Below are 21,406 nucleotides of genomic sequence, written 5' to 3'. Positions count from 1 at the left end.
CGGCATGCACTGTGTGTCTGCACCAATGGACTTAGTTAAACAATCAAAATTCCTGCAATCATTGCAACAGCAACCAGTATTACTAACATTTTTCAGTTGATCAATCAGGAATCAATTTACGCATCCTTATTTGTGAAGTTTATGAAGAAGAGGTTAAAACTTTTGGCTTATGACGTAAACCCAACTTTTCGGCCGCAATGCATATTGCCCATGGAAATTCTAAATTCGAATTGATATATATACAACAACATCAAAAAGCACATGAGAAAGTATAAAAATATAAAGAAAATGTTGCATAAACCCCTAAACAAAAACGATAACCGAATAAAAACAACGATAACGATAAACAAATACCTTAGTAACCGATAACAGTAAAGCAAGGGAGGATGAGAATTTGCAATTAAGTTTTAACAGCCAACAATAGCCAGGGAAACATACACAACTCGTATGTGATATTTTTAAGTTAATCTCTCACAGTTTTCCACAACCACAATAAATATTTTTACTCAAATATACAAAGCAAAGAAGCCTAGAAAACCAAACAGAATTCGAAATATGAAGGACAACAACAAGCCCAATTAGAAGCGACAATACATAAAATAAAGATTGGTATTAACAACAGCACAAAGCACTTCCAGCAGCAACTTTTTTTGGGTTGCCTACACATATCAAAGATAAATACGCTATATATACAATATGGAGCGATAGGAGAGAGGTATTTCTTTTTGTTGAGTCCTTAAGCCATCCTGAGTTCAAATTTTACACTGAATATAACTGAATATTTACCCATGATCGAATACAAATATAAATATATATACATATAAACCAATACCAAAACTAATCCATAAGTGTTTATAGTTGAATTTTGACAGAAAGCGAGGGAGGAGAATCAGATTTTATGCCACAGTTTCATTTGCAATAGTCGAGCGTTCCACGCACGAACCGGGATAATTTATAGTACAATACAATGCAACAAGCAGACAAACAAACAAACAAATAAACAATTAAGCAACAGCAACCAATAACTTTTTATAAAACGATTTATATTTTTATACTCAAACTGAAATCAATCAACAACAACCGCAGCAATAGCCAATTAGCCAAATAAGCCAAAACTTTTAGTTCGTTCACCGAGGTTTTCAGTTAGCAATTAACGACAACAGCAACAATTATGTTTTCATTTACGAATCAGCAATCGAGCAGATCTGAGTGTCCCCTTAGAACCCATCCCAGTTGTTATATATCCGATCACCGGTGGAGCCGAGCATGCCACACAAGAAATTGCCAATAGAAGTGCAGTCCCATGTACTGCCACAAAAAATCTTTGAAGACGAAGCCCCGAAGAAGATGCCTGCCTGCTGAACCCGAGGGAAGCGAGACCAGAGGAGTAGCCACAATCAAAACTTTATGCAAATCATGCTTGGCCTGTCCGGGATTAGGATATATCTCAGCTACCGGCGGTGGTGGGTCAATCAGCCAATCGGGGAGTCACACTCAGATCACGACTCACATAGACAACAAGAATAAGTGATAAAAACCCTTTGTTTCACAATTCTCTTACGAGCAGGCCCAAACCAAATGGGCCAGATAACTTTGCGTGCGTTTAACTGGAACCGTTCCTGGTAACACGAAACTGAATCAAAAGTATATATCTATGTATATATACATATATCTGGGGGGACGTGCAACGCGCTGCGAAACGAACTGCAAAACTCCTTTGGTTTACTCTCACACAATAAAGCAAACAGTTACAGATACAGATGCACTTGCAGATGCAGCAGCAATAAACAGGTGAAAATTGACAAATCGCAACTCGAGACGGGGGTCGGACATGGCCCCCAGACAATAGCCCAGCAATATTATTATTATTTCCCAATCGGCGCCCTTTGTAATCCTTCGAGGATTAAAGGTGCGCCACCAGCCGTCGTCAACTGAAGTACAACCAAAACGAAATCGCACCCATTGGCACCACCAAGAAGCAAGCAGCCGCTGCATTAGTCCCCAGAAAGGATAAACACAAGAACTACAATAAATATAAATATAATTACCAGGAAAGGGCCCAGACGTTTGTCAAAATTCTACACGAAATTTTATGTAAAACAACTGTAGGAGCAAACGAAAAACGCAATTCCAACGAGCCAGCGAAAGAGCTAAACAATCGATTTTCAGTTTCAAGTTTTTCCTTCTCCGGCCATCGATCCAGGTTTCGATCGATCGCCCATCCTATAATTTAAACGAGATAAAGGCGTGCCACGGGGCGTGGCATGTGTACAATATGTAAAGTAATTAAAACGTAAACCATGTAAACGAAGGCGATAAGCGAACAAATGAAACAACAATATTTATACAGAGACTGCAAACAAATGTGATCAGATATTTTATAATATATAAGTTTACAGAGCAATCGACAGGCAATATCGACTAGCTATAGCCAGCCGATGATGCTACCGATCAAATCAAAAGCGAAGAACAGCGATAGCGAACAAACACAGCAACAGCAACCACAGTAGGCGTTAAGGTAACCGTTAGCTAACCGTAACCCTAACCGTAACGAAACGAGAGCCGTAAACGTAAGCAACCGATAAACAAAAAAGTATTTATAATGATATTTTTTACAATAGCATATACAACTAAATATATAGCAAAACGACAAACAAACCGAGCGGGAGCCGCAGCTGGCGAAAGTAACCCCAATCAGCCCATAACCCATACCCTGTAATCCCCTTGAGCCGCCTTTATCCTGGATGTCCCGAAGGTCGAAGCTGCGGCCTCCACGCGCAACAGTTGCCTTTCACAGAAACAATTTACCGATTAAGTTATCAATAGTGAAATAGACAAGCCAAAACGGCGACCGCGCCCCCCACTTCCGGTAAACCCAGCAAAGGGGGCGTGGCGCCGCAGTTTTTCCAGCCAGTTTTCAGTTGAGCATTTCCTCAGTTCGTTCGAGTACAACAACAACAAAGGAAGAGGGTAGAGCAAAGTTCTTCAGTTCACGGTTCATACAAAGATTATACTTAGTTTTCGGAAGGAGTGGAGGAAAGTAGTGGAGCGAGGAGCAATGGAAGCGGAGACAGTGAAGCGTCGAATAAGAAGTCTTAGGATGGGGTAACCAGTAATACACAGCAAACCACATATATAAAGCAATCATATATATGTGAACAATTTGTTTCGATTTAGTGAGTCGAGTTCTTCAGTTCGATCAACAAAGTTTGGCAGCATTTTCAGCCTGATTTGAACGATTCAAGCGTTATGGGAAATTGAACAATACTTCAGTTCTGAACAATAGTGCCGGTAACATTTATACGATAAGTGAAACTATATAAATAGACATATATATAAAATACATACTCTAGACGTCGTAATCCGTATTTCAGCATAGCTAACAAATGTTCTAAATGTACACTGAGTAAAGAAAATCCGGAACCCAAGCAACAAACCACAAAATAAAAACCAAAATGCAGATAAATCGAGTGAGTGAGAAAGGTAGAGGGTATTCGCCTGTGCAGCATTTTCCGAGCGGTACATGCAGATTGAATATTACCTGGTATTGGCCGAGTGACCCCACAAAACCCCCAAGTAGCCCCGCCCCCCGCACACGAACCACACACTCAACCACATTACGATCCACAACCTTATAAATATATATAACTTATTACTTATATAAGGACATAAACTCAAAGCAAGCAAAACAAAATAATAACAAAATACAAATACAAGATAATGGTAGTTGCTATTTTAAATATGTATTACAAAACCAACAAAAATGCAAAAAAAAAATAACAAAGAAAACCAAACAAAACAAAACTAAATAAAACCGAATGTCAATCGAAATAAAATGATCTTCAGCGCAAGCAGCAAAAGTCTCTAGTAAATGTTAAGCAGGAACCAAAAGCCAACCTAAGCAACAACAACAGCAGCAGCAGAAACCGATTCAAAAGCAAAGCAAAAGCAACAGCAAATCAGTCAGACACACCTATATATTACCTTAATATATATAACGCAGTTTGTTCCAAGCCAAAATCAGTACGAGAAACTATATGATATTTGTATGCTTTTTTACTCACACCATATAAGCCAATTGGAAATTGGGACAGATCAAATCAGATCGGCAGGACCTATTCGCCAGGATACTCCGCCGCCTTTAGGTTTAATTTACGCACTCAGACACGCAGACACAGACACACTCGAAAAAAAAAAAAAACAAAATGAACAGAGATACTACGAAATTGAATGTCAGCATAGGTATAATCGTAACGAGAATCAACTAAAATTTATACTCATAGTTTAGCAGTCGCCGTAATTGATTTATATTTTGTCAGCCACACGAAGCAGAATCAAACCGACAGACGAACTCAACTAAGCTAGATACAGATACAGATACAAAGAATATCCAAAAGATACATTAAATAGAACTCGACAGCAGCCACCTAGAACAAGAGAACAACAACCACAGTAACTACAACAACTTAATGCCGTTCAGCCAACAACAACATCAACCAGAACAACAATCGAGCAGGATCAGTTCACAGATGCAGCAGCTTACTTGTAGTTTTTTTTTCAGGATAATAAAGATAAAGATACATACACCATCTAAGCATACTTATAGCCAAGCCCAGCCCAAAATAAAGTAACTCCAGACCACAATCAAAAGCAGAAACAGGTAAAGATTTCAGAGCAGGATCAGAGAAGGAATGAGGAGGATGAGGAAACATTTCAATCAAGTGCTAGCATTTCGAAGAACGTTTTAACATTTCGGCTTAGAAATACGTAGAGATAAATTACAACTTTCGGCTCAAAAGCAACGCGCTGCATTTTGCAAAAGAAACCCAACAAGAATGAGAACTCTTGCACACAAGCAAGACTAAAACGAACACCTAAATGAAGTAAAACACTCTCGGCTAAGACTTTGGCGTGAATTTCGGAAAATAAATGAAGAAAAAAACTCAGACGAACGTTTTGATACAGACGAAGATTCAGATTGCGACATCAGAACTATAATGAAACCAAATGTGACCAAAGACGCGGTGCAAGCGGCCCAGTAGTTTTCCAGATACTTTCAACACTCGCAGACCCACAAAAAAAATCATGTTTAGGTGTAAGTGTAAAATTATATATAAACGTATTTCGGTAATGTTCCTAATAAACATATGACACACATTCGCTCACAGACAGACGTGTGCGCATATATGCATAGGCATATTCAGAAAGGATATATGTGCGGATAAATTGCAGTTTCGGCCACACAGTAAAAATTCAGCATTTAACAGTTTGGCAAAGTAAATTAGCGGGTATAACAAAAAATAGGAAACAAAAATTGGTCTGCGAGCTCGTTTAAGCTGGCAAAATTAAAAACTGGGCTGCTGGCAGAAAACATTAGAACATGTAAAATGAAATTAACTTAATTGTTTACAGGCAGCATTCTATGAGAAGATTACATTCAGATCGTTTAGATAATCTTATTTCCCGTTGAAAAGCAGACAAGATCAGTGCTTTTCAATCAATGACAACGCGTTTAAAAGCCCAAAAAAAGAAAAAGGAAATCTTGCAAGTACGAAACAAATCACGAAATGAACTAAATTAAAAACCTCTCGGCCATGTTTGGATAATTCTCTCTCGGTGTAAACATTCAGGACAAATTTACAAAAAAAAACCACAAAAAAAAACAAAAACCAAAAAGAAAAGAAAACTTTAGGATTAAAAAAAAAGGGAAAAATACGAATTCAAAATCCAAAAATTATACGCAAAATTACTGAATTTTGGAACACAAAATTACGTAACAAAAACTTAAGATGTAAGCGAATGCAGCAAAGAGCTGCATTTCGAAAAACAGTAGACGAAGCAGTAGTCGAAGCAGGGAAGTAAGCAGTAGAGAAAGCAGCCTAAAACCAGAACGGGAAAATGGAAAACGGAAAACTTTGAAAGAAATTTTGAAAACGTGTTGGAAAAATATCAGAAAAAGTACAAGCTTATTTTAAGCACCTTCGCGCCTTATCTTTAAGAACGTAAATAAATCGATGCAAAATGAGAAAAAGTAACCGAAACAAAGCGATAACAAAACACAAACTTAAATTAAAATAAATTTAATACGAAAACATTGTACATTTAGAAAATACGAGCAAAATTGAGCAAAGTTTCGATACATCTCCGGGTAGTTAACCTTATCTAAGCTTAAGTTCGATTCGAACCGGTTAAATTCGGGCTCGGATACTGCAGAAAGCACCTTTAGTTTTCCCTCAGTTCGGGTTTTATGAAAAAAACCAGTCCTAAATTGTATACACAAGCAAGGAAAGGATAATACGAAAAAGCAGTAGATGAAAAAGCTGAAAAGAACATGACTAGTCGACAACCAAGGCAGTGGCAGGAACTCATTGGAAAAATCAGTTCCCGTCTCCGCTGACAATTGAAACCGAATAACAAGAAACAAAATTCCAAAACATTGCAGCAGCAGACTTCAAAATTATAAAGAGATAAATAAAAAAAAGCCAACCAAATTAACAAAATTCATAACTGCGGTTCGGAGCACATAGGAAAAGTGTATGAAAGGTATGATAAAAATATAAATCCAAAAAGCTAATGCGAAGATTGAAAGAAAAAGTAAACTTTTGTGTTCCCCAAATCTCTGTAAATGTTTAGATATATGAAAGAAAACCAGTCGAGGACACTACTTGAGTTAGGTTTTGGTGGGGCTGAGACCGACTTCAAAATAAGATGTGTATGTAAAAAACAAACTAAAATGAATACTATAAAGGTAACGCTATGAATCCTAACCCCATTGCCCGAAATTTAGTTTTAAAACTTGATATGTATCTATTACCTTGACCACAATCCACCAGCTTACATTCGTGTATGTAACCCCCATTTCATTGGTTTTTGAGATTTGCCAACGATCGATCGAGCGTGATTCCTTCTACACTCTTGAGTTCCTTCCCCAAATAACAACATCCAAAGAGATCCGCTGGGATTTGTGCACCGGGCCAACGAGTGGTCAGTTCTCAAGCCTCGAAAATAAACCCAAACTGCCCGGCCCAGTGGCCAGAACATCGGCATTGGGCGGGTCGGGCAACTCCAGGACATCCAGACCCGTTTCGCACCATAGCACTCAAGGCAATACAAACAACCGGCGGCTAGAGAGAAGCAAAATGAAAAGAAAAGCAGAAGACAAGGCAAAGGACAAGTTTCGAACCAAGGATTTCGGTAACATTTCGAACGCAACTTTCGGCAGAGTTTCGAACAACTTTGGATTAGGCTTTTGTTGTTAATTTGTTTTTTTGCAACCACGTCTCCATAGCACTCGAGCAACATGCAATATGCAACAGCAACATGCAACAACAACACACAACACAAGCAGCAAGCGGCAACGTGATACACGAGTTGAGCAAGTGAAAAGCAATTTTTGAAATGGGGCCACAACGTCCGATCTAAAGTGCCTTCAAGTAACAATGAAAACAAAAGAAAACAAAAAGAAAATACCAAAACTAAAAACTGTTAATTTTTTATGTAACTAAAACCAACGCGGAGGATGAAATTATAACACAAAAATTGTATAAAGAAATTAATCGTGTAAAAAGTATAAAAATTAAAACAAAAACTAAGCGATGACGATGGTGAACGCGAAAGCGGAAACGTAAACGTAGAGAAAGGGCTCCAAATAGACCGGAAATTAAGCAAAAACCAAAACTGATTCATTCTTTGGCCTGGTCACACTGTCTCTCCGAAGGAACTCACCAATATGGGCTATAAAAGCAAAGGAAAATCGATCGCAAATCTCACAAAAGCCATCTTAAACATTTACTTTCGCATCCCTCCCTAGCAAAAAGTTGTAATTGACTACCTAATTAAGCGGAAAAAATATGTATGTATTTAGTTTTAGTATGTAAGCGAATGGAAATTCACATAAAACTCGATTTAGACGAACATTATATTATGTATGGGAAAATTAATGATTTAGCCTAGCGAAAGCAGCAACAAAGGTTTGGATATAGACACCACGAGTATACCCCTATACCCCATACATACGCCTATAGCGCTGAGTTGCTCATCTATCAATGTACTTAAAACCAGAAGAACACACCCACACTGACACTTGCATGTACTATGCTACATTTAATTTAGATTTAGATGCGAATAACTAAGTATTCAACTCAAAGTTAAGCGGAGAACGATACGAGATGAACTGCGAACGGCATACTGAAGAGGTGGCAATTAGGTATAGAGCGAACTATATTTAAGGACTCGGAACTAGCGACTCTCAGAAAATGAAAATGAAAAAGAAACGCGAGTGCGCAGCGACACAGGATCGCAGATAAACTATAAGACTTTCCAGAAACGAATTGGGAAACCTGCCGTTTCCCACTTTTGTGCTTTTTCCTACCCCTAACACACACACTGCAGACATACACACACCGGAGATCTTGAGTTGGCAGCATCGTAATCGTTTCTTTAGTCGACGATGGGAAAGAACTAGCAAAAATTAGCAAAATTTAAAATTGATTATGTGACACACAGCACACCTCACACTCACTCACACACACAGATACTCCGTGTATATAAGTATGTATATTCCTTTGAGCTGAACATTGTATAACCGAACGATTACGATACCACACACAAACACAGCGACACAAAACCTTAGCCATCGGAAAACAAGGACACACCGAGGTGTGTAAAGGGTTCTTTGCTTACAACTTTTCAAACGAATTAAACCGTTTCGGCCAACCTTTAGGATTGACAAAAGATCGACTTGAGGAACACAGCCCCGCCCACTCTGCTCCGAAATTCAATGAGCGGGGGGCGGGAGAATGCATCGTTTCGGTTGATGGATGCAAACGATCAAAAATGTATTGGCCCACCCAAAGGCCAAGTGAAACCAAATCGAGCCAAGAAATTGATTTATGTTCAATTAAGCAAGCAAAAACAACATGCGAACATTTGAAAATTGTGAAATATAGAAAAATGAAAACTTTCAGTTAAAATACAACAATAGACCGGAATGATTTCCAAGCAATAGTACAAACAACTTTAGAGATAACTTTTATAATGTAATTGTAAACTAAGTGGTGGAAGAAGAGCTCCGGAAAATGCAAAAATGCGGGGATAAATGCCAAATTCTAGTAATCCTCGAAAATCCGGAGCCATATGAGAAATAAATGAGAGGAAAACCCCGCGGATGCATATACGATTTACCCTAATTTATACTAAGTTGAGATTTTAACACATATTGATTTCAAATTTGATTAGTGCGAAGTAAGCGAAATTGAAGGCCAGCACAAGCCGCTGACATTTTCGAAATTCCAACTTGACATACTACCGCAGGACCTTCTCTTCCGCAGAAGCTGAAGGCCAAGTAAAACGATTGAATCAAGTCACTTCACACACACAGTTTAAATTTATAAGAATATGTACTAACAATAGGAAACGTCTCCCAATTTTCCAATTTCCCGATTTACCAACACCCCACCCCCAGTGTCCCCTTGCCCCGAAAAAACTCACACATTACTATTTACCACAATACGAAAAGAAAGCAAAGTAAAGAAAAGAAAACCAAAAGTAATGGAAAAATAAAATCAAGCAAAGCAAACATATATGAATGTAATACGCGGTGGAAACATACAAAGTTGGGAAACGAGAAAATTTCACAATCGACTATGTCGCGTATACACTTACGATAGTACGATATACTAACTTTATATGATTAACTAACTCATTTCGAATGAACCATAGCGATATATGTATAAGCCACGTTTTGGTTTCGGTTTCGATTTCGGTTCCGTTTTATAAACTTTGGTTTGGTGTACACTTTTGGAAACTTCGGAAACGCATTTCAGGCCAACAAATTGAAAATAAACTTAGACTTTTGGACCAGTTTTGTTCCCGCTAAATCGGATAAATCGCTCAAAATTGTACATTTAGCGCAAACAAAAATTGCAATTAAATGATTAAAAGTCCCGAAAAACGGAAAATCGAAATTTGGATTTACATTTAGAGAATGCATTTAGCGCAAAGCAAAAGCAATCGACACCACACCACACGACACCATCACCACACAAAAATGAATGAAAATATGTATGAGGTAAATTCAGTATTTCGGATATAAGCGAATATAATAACATACAAATTTATATTTATGCAAGCGACAAAATCGAAAGACATCGTACTAAAAATGTGTAATGGAATGGAAATTGTAAAACAAGAGGAAAACACTAAACTACAATATGACATTTTTAATCGAAAAAAAAACAAAACTTATTTTATTGAAAAATTATGTAAAATTTACTAAGAAAAAAATACAAAAAAACACACAATAAAACTATATTGTTTATTTTCATCTTTAAAAATAAAGTTTTAAAATCGTATAAAAATAGTAAATGCATTGTTTTATCTTGGCAAAGTGAGTGGTAAGTACGGCAAAGAATATGGAAATATAAATAGAAGGCCTATAAAGTTAAAAAGTAGCAAATCTGAGAAAGATTTCCTTGTGCAACACGTCGTATGCGTAATTTGTATGGATATTTTGAAAATAACGTACTCGGATAATCTTCGGTATTTTTTCAGTATTTCCATATTTTCCATCCTCTTTTCTACATTCTACATTGGACTTATCGATTTTCCAATTGGACTGGTCAATCGAGAAAGGTCCATCGCTAGGACATTGAACACCAACAAAAACAGCTGTTTGTACATTACGCAAAGGTTTTTTCCACATTTGTTTATTAAAAATGTCGCTGCTGGGCGCCTTTGCCAGGTAAGTGGATGCACCTGCTCCGTGGTCACGCTATCACTCACTCCCCACCTGCCTCCTGCCTCAGATTAAGTCTGCAGAGAAGTGGCGCCGTCGCCGGTATCGCAGTTGCACGTTGCCTCCACACGACTCCAGTTCTCTGCGCGGAGCCCCTGAAGAAAAAGAAGAAACTGGATCCGCAGATTGTCAAGCAGCGCGAGGATCGCAAGAAGAAGAAGATCGAAAAGCAGATTCGCCGGCTGGAGAAGAATGCCCGTCAGCTGAAGCCCGTGGAGGAACTGGAGGTTCCACTGGAGCTCATCGATGAAAAAGAGTAGGTTCTCATGCGTGTTTCCCACGTTAGTTGTGATGTATTGCTTTCCTATCCTTCAGCAAACGGCAGCGGAAGCTAGTTCCACTGACCAGCGCCCAGTTGGAGGAACGTGCTCTCCTAAAGAAGCAGTGGGCACACTACAAGCACGACGAGCGCGTAGCAGACTACCAGATCATCGACCGGCTGGTCCAGGCACAAAACAAGGCGCTGGCGGAACTCCGACGTGAGTCCGAGGAGCTCTACCAGGCGGCCATCGATATCGATCCCCAGCTGCTGCCCGTCGCCGTCAAAGGACCCGTTGCCACGCCCCCCATTAAGGATTACGTCAGTCCCGATGGCGACTACCTGCACCAATCCATGAAGTGGGAGGTCAAATGAGGCGTGCAAGTGCCGGATGTTAAAGATTTGAAATAAACTAAACCCTAATCCTATGATTAGTGAATTCGGCTTTACTCTCAATGAATTGCGTTCGCAGTTTATTCGGTTTAGATGCAGTTAAATGCCAGTAGCCAAAGTAAAATATTAGATTCCTCCGGAATAGGCACCTCGTTTGGAGTCAACTTGATGCGTTTGTGTGGCGGTTTTATTGCTATCAGTGGAGAACAAGAATAAACCAGGTGAAATCGCCTGCCGAGCCCGTGCGGTGTACTGTCGAAATAAATAAGACGCGAAAGACATAGCAGTGGCTGCTACCGATGTTGATCTTGGGATGGGATATGGGTGCGGCTCTTTAGGCTGGGGTAGTGGCGGTGGTCTTGGTAGCGGCCTGCCGCTTTTTCACGCCCCAGTTGTAGACCCGCGCCATGTTTACCTCCGTAGTTGTAATTTGATCCCTAAAAGATACATTTATAATACAATAGAACAAGTAACTTGGATAACAGCACTCGAACTGACCTCAGGAAGTCCTGATCGTGCTCCACGGACTTTAGGTTGCCCACGGCCGATGTGATGTTCTGGTTCAGCAGAGCCTCCGCCTCGTCCAGCGGATACTCCAGCATCACGCTGGCCCCCAGCCAGAGGTATACTGTTTTCGTTGGCGGCACCAGTGTCTTTATGAACACCTGGTCGCTGAGCAGGAATTGCGTCTCGCGCTCCTCGTCCTCCTTGCGAAGCACATTGACCATTTCCAGAGAGCGCTCCAGGTCCGGAATTTGCGACTTCAACTTGCGCCGCCGCGCCTCCAGATTGCAGGCCATGAATCGATACTTGCCGTGCTGCTCGTCCAGTCGCTGGAGCACCTTCTCGCAGTTTTCGTTCTCCGGCTGCGACATGAACGTGTCGATCTCCTCCTGCAAGGGCCCAAGAACCACGAATTAGCCTCCAGTGTCCAGCTGCAGGTGCACGCTTGTAGGTTAGGACCACTCACCAGAAACACTGCCTCCGGGATGCCGGCGAAGGTCTTTTGGTTTTCTGGCAATTTGGGCATTTCCACCGAGTCCATAATACCAGTCATCCTGTTGCCTTTAGCCGTGCCGTCTACAAATGCAATTTAATTTCCAGGAGGTCAGCCTACCGCTGTAAAAGTCGATGACTCAAAATTGCGATGGAACAATCGATTGAATGCTGTTATCGAAAGGTGGTGTCAGCATCGTATAAAAATTTAAAACTTACTTTTATTAAGCTGCTTAAAATAAACGCTGTTATAATATTTTATATATAGGCATAAAATAGTGTCAATAAGTTTGAATATATTTCAAGTCCCTTCGTAACTGTCATCCCTAGCGTAATCGATAACAACAGCGTCGATAAGCACGCCCGCCTTCTTGTGAAATTAGCGGAAAATCAGATTTTTAGCAATCTGAAGAAGCCGCATAATGAGCACCTGGAATCCGGAGAACGATGTGGACCTGCTGTCTGGGTCCGAGGACGAGGAGGATGTGTCCATGAAGCGGGACTATCATGGGCGCGAGGCCATTCTCTTCGTGGTGGACGCCAATCTGCAGACAGCCGGCATGGAGCGCCTCTTGGAGGCACTGAACATCATCCGTACTGCCTTTATATCCGGAATGCTGGTGAACGACAAGGACCTCATCGGACTCATCTTCGCCAACACCAAGCACAGTCCGCCGCCACTGGAAGCCAGTGCATTGGACAACATCGTAATGCCGGATAACTGCGCGGTGTTTTTGCCCCTTCGCCAACTAACCAAACCCATTGTGGAGCACTATCTTGAGTTCATGGGCGGAGTGGAGACGCAGTTCGCCGATGTGTATGGCCTGGCGGAGCCCGATGGTCGCGGCAGGTTTGACCTAATGATCCGGCTCTGCATCGAGATGCTCGAAAAGTGCGGCAAGAAGCTAAACAACGCCAAAATCGCCTATCTCACGGACGTCAGTGAACCTCATCCATCGAACAGCAATCATTTCCAGGCTGCCCTGCAAAAGGCCAGCGATCTGGAGGGCAAGGAGTTCGAGTTTCATGTTATTCCTATGGTCGATGATTTTGACTACGAGCCGTTTTACAAGGAGTTCATCACGTTGTCAAGAGGTAAGTCTTTCTGTCTGTTATTCATTTCGTAGGGTTTTCAATGTGCGAAGTCTGTTCCCCTGTTTGGCGTTCAATTTTCGCCTGAAAGGTTTTAAGACTTCGCAGATCAAATATGAGCAATCATTCACCCGCATCCAAGTGAAGCTCAATTGGTTCGTGGTTTTGGATTGGCTTACAAGAATAATAAAATAAATGTATAACAATACTACCATTATATGATATTTAATGATAACCTATTTTTGCAGCCATCGAACTGGACTCTTTCCAGGTGCCAGATGCCCAGATGCTGCGCGAAATCCTGTCCGATCGTAAGCTGAAGCAGGATTTCCTTCGCCGATGCCTGGGTCACTTCAGTTTTTACTTGGGCCCCAACCTATCCATGTCCGTACAGTACTACAATTACTTTCAGCGACGCGCCTATCCGCGCAAGGTGCAAATCCTGCGAAGGGACAACAGTGTGGTGCGCACCAAGCGAGTGATTACGGTGCAAAAACAGAAGGACGATGGCTCGCAGGATATCGAGCACGAGTATCAGATAAAGGTGACGGGCGGTTGGTACACTTGCAACGTGGGCGAGAAGGATCTGCGCATCAGCATGGATCAGTTGAATAGGGTGCGCAATCTGCACAAGCCGCAAATGATGCTGCTGGGCTTCAAGCACGGATCCTCTCTTCCCGAAGTTAGCTACATCAAGCCTGCGAACTTTATGTACCCCGATGATCAGAGCATCATTGGATCGAAGCGCTTGTTCCGCGCATTGTGGGAGCGATGTTTGGTGCGCGACAAGATTGCCATTTGCCTGTTCATGAGCAAGCGCAAGTCCATACCTCGCTATGTGGCGCTTGTGCCAGTAGAGGCCCCAGATAATGGGGAAGAGAAGACTTACCGCTCTCTGCTCTGCGGCGATGGATTCAAGATTGTCTACTTGCCGGAGGCCAAGCACATTCGCCACCTAGACATGCAGGACTGGAACAATACGGAAAACACTGCTGACGAACAGAAAGTCCAGTTTTTCCAAAAGATCATCAAGAAGCTGCGCGTTGACTACCAGCCGAATCTCATTAACGACCCAAGTCTGGACGCCCTGCAGGCGAATCTTCTGGCCCTCTCCCTGGACTTTTCGACGGATACCAAAGGTCTCGATAATCTGCTGGACACCACGCAACAGGACAAGCGCATAGAAAAGCTGCTGCCGGACTATGAGATGTTCGCTGCGGAAGTGGAACCCCCTAAAAAGCGAGCAGCCAAGTCCACCACAGCGGGAGCGAGCGCTCCCAAAATGGCCAAGATCGACGATGAGCAACTCAAGGAATTCGAATTCGTAAAGAGCCTAATCAAGGATGGGGCTCTGATGAGGTGCACGGCCACCCAGCTGCATTTTATTCTGAAGCAACACTTCGATGTTACAGTGCCCAAGTTGGTAAAGGAAAAACTAGTGGCCAAAATCGAGGAACTACATAGTAGTTAACATATTCCATGCTATAAAGTGATAAATCTTTACCAATCTAGTTTGTTAATACCATTGGTAAACTTAGGATTAGAAAAGAATGTTTTGTTGCCCGAATTGTTAATTAAATACATACCAACACATAAATTCTTATAAAATAAAATGTTGTTTAAAAGAAAAAATGTATATTCCATGTACCGAGCAGCAGGCTTAACATAATTGCCAAGAAACCTTTTCAAAAATCGATTACTATCCAATCGTAAGTTTGTCATCACTAGTTTCGCACGAAGCAGTGTTGCGAAGCGCCCGTTGACTACATGTGATAGCGCCGCGCCGGCTTCTTTCGTGCGAATTTGGACATTGCGAATTAATTTATTTCGAACCACGGCCGCAGAATGTCGCTGCAATTCCAAAACGACTGCGGGGACTCCGTAAAGCAAGCCATCATCGAGGAGCTGCAGAACCTACTCAGCTCGAACACAGGAGTCCTGCAGCAAACGGAAAAGAGGATCAAGCAGCTGGAGTACACGGAAGGTGATTTGGCGGGCAGCTGGATTGGCGTGGCTTGGGCGCGGTTCACATGTAGCTCCATTTTAACCATCTCATTCATTCGCAGGCTATGGCGTCTACCTGTCCGAGATCATTATGAACCAGGCGCACGAGCTGCCACTCCGTCAAATCGCGATCGTGATGCTCACTCGCTACGTGGAGAACCACTGGACGGATGACGACGATGTCAAAGGGAAAGCCAACGGTTGCATGGCCAGCGAGCAGGCAAAGCGAACCATACGAAACATTCTGCCCAACGGACTGTACGATCCCAACTCCAAGATACGCTCCTCAGTCGCGCATACCATCTCCACCATAGCTGCCACGGATTACCCACATTGTTGGGCGGAGCTGTTCGACATCATTGTCAAATGCCTGGGTGGCAACGAAGATTCCATACACGGTGCCATGCAGGTACTGCAGGATTTCAGCTACGACGTGGAGCAAATCAAGGAACTGGGTCCAGTAGTCATACCCGAAGTCTATCGCATCTTCGACTCCGAGCAGAATTACTCGATCAAAACAAGAGTATCGGCCATTCGCATCTTGAAGCCACTTTTCGCATCCATTGCAGCACTGATCACCAACAAAGAAGAGCAGAGCACCATGATGAGCTCCATTTTGACCAACTTCATGGAGAAGCTTATGCATTATTTGAGCATGAATAGCGGCGCCGCTTCCAGTTTCCTACTTCGCTCGGAAATCATCAAGGGTGGGTTTCATTTCGTCTTTGCTGGAAAGTAAACTAAACTTGATCTCACTTTAGTGTTTACCCATTTGGTCAATGAAATGCCAAAGTACATCAACCCCTTTATGGACCGTGTTCTGCCCATTGTCTGGCAGCTACTCACACAAATAGCCGAGACTTACGTGAAGGTGTCGGTGAACCAGACTGAGACAAGTCCCCTGGCCAGCGGCGACAGCGAGGAGGATGACGAGCAGACCAATTTCCAATCACTGATCATCCAGATCCTTGAGTTCATCAACTGCATACTGACATGCAACAAACTCCGTGGGAGCATCAAAAATGTGCTGGCCGACCTCATATACATAACCATTGTTTACATTCAGCTGAGCGAGGAGCAGTTGGAGGACTGGCAGGATGATCCGGAGAAGTTCGTGGATGATGAGGATGATGGCGGAGTGGAGCTCACGGTGCGCATGTGCGGCCGAGATGTCCTCCTGGTGAGTGAGAAAACTCTTTTCTGAAGAGCTTCATCATTGGCCTAATATATTTTCCTAGGCTATTAACGACGAATTCGGAGCCAACGCAATTCAGGCACTGCAGGAGGCATTGGGCAGGCACTTTAGTGTCGCTGAGGCAGAAAAAGCTGCCAACAATCCCAACTGGTGGAAGATCCAGGAGGCCTGCATGGATGCCGTGCATGTTTTCCGCGACGTCATCCTCGCCGGCGACTCTACGTTTGACCTCCTCAACTATTTGACCATAGTTCGGAATTTGCTTGTGCATCAAGAATCTCCGCCTCTTGTTGGTCGTGCCCTTTGGACGCTGAGCATCTACTCCAAGTCGGACCTATACAATCCGCAGATGTTGACCGAGATCCTTGATGTCACGCTGTGCAGCCTGTCGCCGGAGAAGTCACACATCCTTAGAATCAGCGCAGTGCGCACCCTGAATGGATTTCTGCAGGCGAACGAAACCATCGATGGAGAGAAGCGAACTTTGTTGGTGTCAAAGCTGCCGGGTTTCCTAGATGGAATTATGGCTTTAGTGCCGGGATCCAAGGCATCAGTTTTAGCCCTGCTAATGGAAGCCCTGACTTTCATGGTTAAAGTAAGTGATTCAAACGCATTTATTGTCTGCAAATTTAAACAAAATATCTTTACCTCCAGTTCGATGCTGAGTTTGCCTTTGCTAGCCAGGTTAAGATTACGCCACTGGCCATCGCTGTATTCCTGAAATACACTGAAGATCCGTATGTTCTTGAAACAGTCCAGGATCTCATCAAAGCTCTGTGCCAGCGCAAGGAGTGCCTGGGACCGCTACAGGAGAAGTTTATTCCAACGATCGTTAGCATCCTGGGGCTGACAGGAGCGGCTTCCACGGAAAAGCAGGATATTGCCCTAGACGTCCTCAACACAATAGTGCGCTACACGGAGCCGCCGCTGAACAATTCCTTGATAGAGACTGCTTTTCCCGCCATTATAAACTGCGTCCTACACACGGATGACCATGCTGTCATGGTAGCCGGCGGCGAGTGCCTGCGCAGCTTTATCCATGTCTCCCCGGAGCAAATCTGCAGCTACAAGAACGGGGAGGGCATTAACTGCATCATGCAAGTGGTGGCCACTGTTCTTCTGAATCCGATGAACAGCGAAATGACGGCGGCGGGCCAGATTGGACGCCTCGTTATCACTATTATCACCAAGATGGGAAGCATGCTCGGCCAGAATGTGGACATGCTGCTGAAGGCTGTGATAAGCAAGATGCAGAACCTCGAGTGCCTAAAAGTGATAATGAATCTTGTGTTGATCTTCGCCCATTTGTTCCTCACCCAAATGGACGCCGTACTCAACTTTCTGTCCACCGTTCCCGGACCCAACGGAGAGCCAGCGATGCAGTTTGTGCTCACCAACTGGCTCTCCCGCCAAAACTCCTTTTTCGGAAACTATGAGCGAAAGGTGAGTGAAATTGAGTTTACAAACTTTCCATTTTAATATTAACGTTGGTTTTTACAGGTCACCACCATGGCTCTGTGCAAGCTGTTCGAGTATGGTGTTGCCACTCAAGACAACCGTTTGACCACAATAACATTCAAAGAACTGGTGGACGACCCCACCGACACGCGCAGACGTACTCGATCCGTGGCAGCTACAACCCAGAAGTGGGTAACAATTCCGGCGCTCGTCAAGATCTTCAAGGTTTTGATCTCCGAGTACCAGCACTTCCAAGAGGGCAAGAGCGACGAACCTCTTACGGACAGCGAAGAGGATGGCGATGATGAGGATGCGCCCGGAAATCCGGCCAAGCCTCGTTACATATCCGATCTGTTCGAATCGGACGAGGATAACGCCGATGACGAACAACTCTTGCAGGAGCTGCTCAAGGAAACCAACTACCAGGGCGACATAGCCGATAACCTGCAGAAGTTCCTCACCACCTTCACGCAGAACGAACACTTTCCCACATTTTATGAACACCTCACCGAGGGTGAACGCGTCATCCTGCTCAGCAAGGTCCAACAGAAGTAGGATAACCTTTCCTTATTTGTATTGTTCATATTTATGTATTGTTGCTAACCCTTGAATTGAATATACATATATATATTTGATTAAGAAGCCAGTTTTTAGTAAAGATGAAAGTTTATGAGGTGTCTAACATAAAAAAATCATCAAGTGCTTGGTTATAAAAAATCAAAAAATTTTGTTATATATTTTGAACTTTTAACATTGCAATACGGATCGAAATCGATTGGGTTAAAATGGAAACATTTACCCAGCTTTGGATTCAGAAGTGTCCAGCTAGGATTCGGTTCGCTTGATCATAAGGCCACCTCGTCGTTACGGAGTTTGTGCTGCAGTGGAATGTCGGGCTTGAAGGCATCCTGTAGGATTTTATATATGTAAAATGAATGAACTACTCGCCAAGTTCCATTCCACTCACCATGTGCTTCTCTGAGCCAAAGGCAAAGAACTTTCGTATGCAGGGCGTGAGCAGCACGGGATCCACCTTGTTGGGATTGTTTTTGCCAAACACGAAGGTGCCCAGCAGCGCCACGATAATCGTAATGGAGGCACCGAACGTGGTGTACCACATGTACGAGATCCGATAGAGCGGAAAAATGTCCCTGTCGATTCGGAGTATATTAAGATGTGTTCTAGTATGTGAAGATTCGATTCATACTCTGCAGATGCTCCCAGATGAGTTGTGTTGGCCAGACTGGTGGTCACATTAAAGCTGTAGTCGCACTGCTCCACGTTAAGCGGCTTCGTGTCGTAGGTAATTGCTCCCGAGGCGATGGCCCACTGTGCATTGAGACTCACCCAGGACATCGCTATTACTCCCATAATTCCGCCCAACAAGGCGCTCTGAAAACAAAAGATTGAGGTATTATAGATCAGCAATATCTATTGGGTTGTAAGAATTCACATTTCCATTGATCCAAGGCATGAAAAGACCGATGGTAAAGATGCCAAACAGTGGCCCATTCGTGATTGCCTCCAGGCTCATGGTCAGCTGGAGGACTGTGCCCATGTGCTCCACGACGTAGACCAGGCACACGCAGAGAACTCCTACTCCGACGACCACCAGCCGCATGATCCAGTTGATCGCGGAGGTGGAGAGCGGTTTCTTCACGTACGGCTTGACGAAATCCTCCAGCACCACGGCAGACATGGAGTTCAGGCAGGTGGAGAGCGAACTCAGAGCGGCACTAAAGACGCCGGCAATGAAGAGTCCCGTCATGCCGGGAAGTTCACCCAGCGTCTTCATCACAAAGAGCGGCAGGAGCTGATCTCGGGCCTTTGCCAGCTGGAATCGAAAGGATATACCATTAAGTAAAGAAAAGTACTAATGACTGGGCTTACCTTGGTGGTCAGGGGATCACAGTTCTGGTAGGTGGCGTATATCAGCAGGCCATTGTAGCCACATAACGCCATTAGGATGAGCACACCGACGCAGAAGATGCACAGCGCCTTTCGGGCATCGCCAAGCGACGGAAGCGACAGGTACCTTTGGATCATGTTTTGTGACACGGCGTTGGTTTGCGTCCAGTAGACGATCCCTCCGAAGAACAGGCACCAGAACGTGTGGCGCACAGTGGGATCGATGTTGAGGCTATGGCATACAAAAAATCTAAAAAAGGATTCCCCACTTGAAGAAAATGAACTTACTCTGGTACCTCCAGGCGATCGCTGCTCCAAGCCCGCTCCAGCACCACTCCGGCTCCTCCAATGTCGCGGGTGCCCTTGATGGCCACCAGGCAAAGTGCACCCAGCATGGAGATAGCTTGCACCACGTCCGTCCAGACCACTGCCTTCAATCCACCCAGACTCGTGTAGAAGACGCAGATGATGCACACGATCGGCGTGATCGTGTGTACTCCGATTCCCGTCACCTGGTTGAAGGCCAATGCCGGAACATAGATTACGATGGGCAGATAGGCAACCTGTAGGATAAAACCGATCATCCGTGAAGGTTCCATCAATTTAGGTAAGTAATTTATCCATGAACAAAAGCAGACAAGTGGATAAGTGGACTCGCCATCTCTGGCATCTACTCACGTTCATAATGGCAAACATCACGGATCCGTAAAGGCGTAACCTCCGATCAAAGCGAACCTCCAGATACTATCCGGATAAAATCCATAAAATAACTTGTCATCGTATCTTCAAATGGAACTCACCTCGTATGTGGAGGTGATGTTTAGGTCGTGAAATACGGGTAGGTAGAAAACACCCATAGCCACGCCCATGCCGATGACGCCGCAGGATACGTAGAGATACTGGATGCCATAGGAGTAGACCTCCGTGGGGAGGCCGAGCAGCGTGATGCCGGACACAAAGCTGGCCACCAATGAGAAGGCGATGGGTATGACCAACATCTTTCGCCCGCCCAGCATATAATCGTCCTCGGACACGGACTTGTTCATGAATCCAAAGTATATGCCGATACCGATGCAGAGCAGGAACATCGAAACGAAGGCCACATAATCCGGCCAGGCGAAGCGCTGCAGCTCGCCCAGCACCTCCTCGATGTTGGACATGATGATCACTAGCTACGTTAGTGGTCTGTAGCGGCCGCTGGTTGTGGGATGTGTCCGACTCTCAGGTCAGTCGGTGGCTCACTGAGTCCAGATTTGGGTGCCTCTGCTTAGGCGGCTGTGATTCAATTCAATTCCGCTCAATTATC

The 21,406-nt window shown here is 43.6% G+C and overlaps 5 protein-coding genes across 5 annotated transcripts; 3 read left to right on the top strand and 2 right to left on the bottom strand.

Moving 5' to 3' along the window:
• The first annotated feature begins 10,586 nt into the window (after positions 1 to 10,586).
• On the top strand, positions 10,587 to 11,510 carry LOC6728528 (39S ribosomal protein L40, mitochondrial). The gene is made up of 3 exons (XM_002103837.4): positions 10,587 to 10,741; positions 10,806 to 11,051; positions 11,111 to 11,510. The coding sequence occupies exons 1-3, from the start codon at positions 10,716 to 10,718 to the stop codon at positions 11,427 to 11,429; spliced, it is 591 nt and encodes a 196-aa protein (XP_002103873.1). The 5' UTR covers positions 10,587 to 10,715; the 3' UTR covers positions 11,430 to 11,510.
• Positions 11,500 to 12,618, bottom strand: LOC6728527 (prefoldin subunit 3). Its single transcript, XM_002103836.3, has 3 exons — positions 12,418 to 12,618; positions 11,946 to 12,340; positions 11,500 to 11,884 (listed from the first exon to the last, which is right to left on the bottom strand). Exons 1-3 carry the CDS (start codon positions 12,502 to 12,504, stop codon positions 11,782 to 11,784), a joined length of 585 nt encoding a protein of 194 aa, XP_002103872.1. The 5' UTR covers positions 12,505 to 12,618; the 3' UTR covers positions 11,500 to 11,781.
• A 136-nt stretch (positions 12,619 to 12,754) lies between these two features.
• Positions 12,755 to 15,167, top strand: LOC6728526 (ATP-dependent DNA helicase 2 subunit 1). Its single transcript, XM_002103835.4, has 2 exons — positions 12,755 to 13,538; positions 13,784 to 15,167. Exons 1-2 carry the CDS (start codon positions 12,866 to 12,868, stop codon positions 15,004 to 15,006), a joined length of 1,896 nt encoding a protein of 631 aa, XP_002103871.1. The 5' UTR covers positions 12,755 to 12,865; the 3' UTR covers positions 15,007 to 15,167.
• A 68-nt stretch (positions 15,168 to 15,235) lies between these two features.
• On the top strand, positions 15,236 to 18,834 carry LOC6728525 (importin-9). Its single transcript, XM_002103834.4, has 6 exons — positions 15,236 to 15,519; positions 15,602 to 16,246; positions 16,301 to 16,719; positions 16,778 to 17,329; positions 17,389 to 18,177; positions 18,235 to 18,834. The coding sequence occupies exons 1-6, from the start codon at positions 15,381 to 15,383 to the stop codon at positions 18,745 to 18,747; spliced, it is 3,057 nt and encodes a 1,018-aa protein (XP_002103870.1). The 5' UTR covers positions 15,236 to 15,380; the 3' UTR covers positions 18,748 to 18,834.
• Positions 18,835 to 18,895: 61 nt separating this feature from the next.
• On the bottom strand, positions 18,896 to 21,274 carry LOC6728524 (sodium-coupled monocarboxylate transporter 2). Its single transcript, XM_016176986.3, has 8 exons — positions 20,901 to 21,274; positions 20,779 to 20,844; positions 20,389 to 20,663; positions 20,083 to 20,332; positions 19,646 to 20,026; positions 19,400 to 19,584; positions 19,160 to 19,343; positions 18,896 to 19,100 (listed from the first exon to the last, which is right to left on the bottom strand). The coding sequence occupies exons 1-8, from the start codon at positions 21,258 to 21,260 to the stop codon at positions 19,038 to 19,040; spliced, it is 1,764 nt and encodes a 587-aa protein (XP_016035184.1). The 5' UTR covers positions 21,261 to 21,274; the 3' UTR covers positions 18,896 to 19,037.
• Between the last annotated feature and the right edge of the window lie 132 nt (positions 21,275 to 21,406).

The sequence above is a fragment of the Drosophila simulans genome, chromosome 3R, assembly GCF_016746395.2.
Source record: "Drosophila simulans strain w501 chromosome 3R, Prin_Dsim_3.1, whole genome shotgun sequence".
In the NCBI taxonomy this organism is placed as follows: Eukaryota; Metazoa; Arthropoda; class Insecta; order Diptera; family Drosophilidae; genus Drosophila; species Drosophila simulans.
This window is presented reverse-complemented; position numbering and strand designations above follow the sequence as displayed.

Bases quoted from the DNA above. Each gene is read 5' to 3' on its own strand.
- LOC6728528 (XM_002103837.4), top strand. From the start codon at position 10,716: ATGTCGCTGCTGGGCGCCTTTGCCAG. The intron at 10,742-10,805 runs GTAAGTGGATGC...CTCCTGCCTCAG, and splicing joins CTGCTGGGCGCCTTTGCCAG to ATTAAGTCTGCAGAGAAGTG. The intron at 11,052-11,110 runs GTAGGTTCTCAT...CCTATCCTTCAG, and splicing joins GAGCTCATCGATGAAAAAGA to CAAACGGCAGCGGAAGCTAG.
- LOC6728527 (XM_002103836.3), bottom strand. From the start codon at position 12,504: ATGACTGGTATTATGGACTCGGTGGAAATGCCCAAATTGCCAGAAAAC. The intron at 12,341-12,417 runs GTGAGTGGTCCT...GGGCCCTTGCAG, and splicing joins TCCCGGAGGCAGTGTTTCTG to GAGGAGATCGACACGTTCAT. The intron at 11,885-11,945 runs GTCAGTTCGAGT...TGTATCTTTTAG, and splicing joins CACGATCAGGACTTCCTGAG to GGATCAAATTACAACTACGG.
- LOC6728526 (XM_002103835.4), top strand. From the start codon at position 12,866: ATGAGCACCTGGAATCCGGAGAACGATGTGGACCTGCTGTCTGGGTCC. The intron at 13,539-13,783 runs GTAAGTCTTTCT...CTATTTTTGCAG, and splicing joins GTTCATCACGTTGTCAAGAG to CCATCGAACTGGACTCTTTC.
- LOC6728525 (XM_002103834.4), top strand. From the start codon at position 15,381: ATGTCGCTGCAATTCCAAAACGACTGCGGGGACTCCGTAAAGCAAGCC. The intron at 15,520-15,601 runs GTGATTTGGCGG...ATTCATTCGCAG, and splicing joins GCAGCTGGAGTACACGGAAG to GCTATGGCGTCTACCTGTCC. The intron at 18,178-18,234 runs GTGAGTGAAATT...TGGTTTTTACAG, and splicing joins TCGGAAACTATGAGCGAAAG to GTCACCACCATGGCTCTGTG.
- LOC6728524 (XM_016176986.3), bottom strand. From the start codon at position 21,260: ATGTCCAACATCGAGGAGGTGCTGGGCGAGCTGCAGCGCTTCGCCTGG. The intron at 20,845-20,900 runs GTGAGTTCCATT...TTATCCGGATAG, and splicing joins ACATCACCTCCACATACGAG to TATCTGGAGGTTCGCTTTGA. The intron at 20,333-20,388 runs GTAAGTTCATTT...TGTATGCCATAG, and splicing joins GATCGCCTGGAGGTACCAGA to CCTCAACATCGATCCCACTG.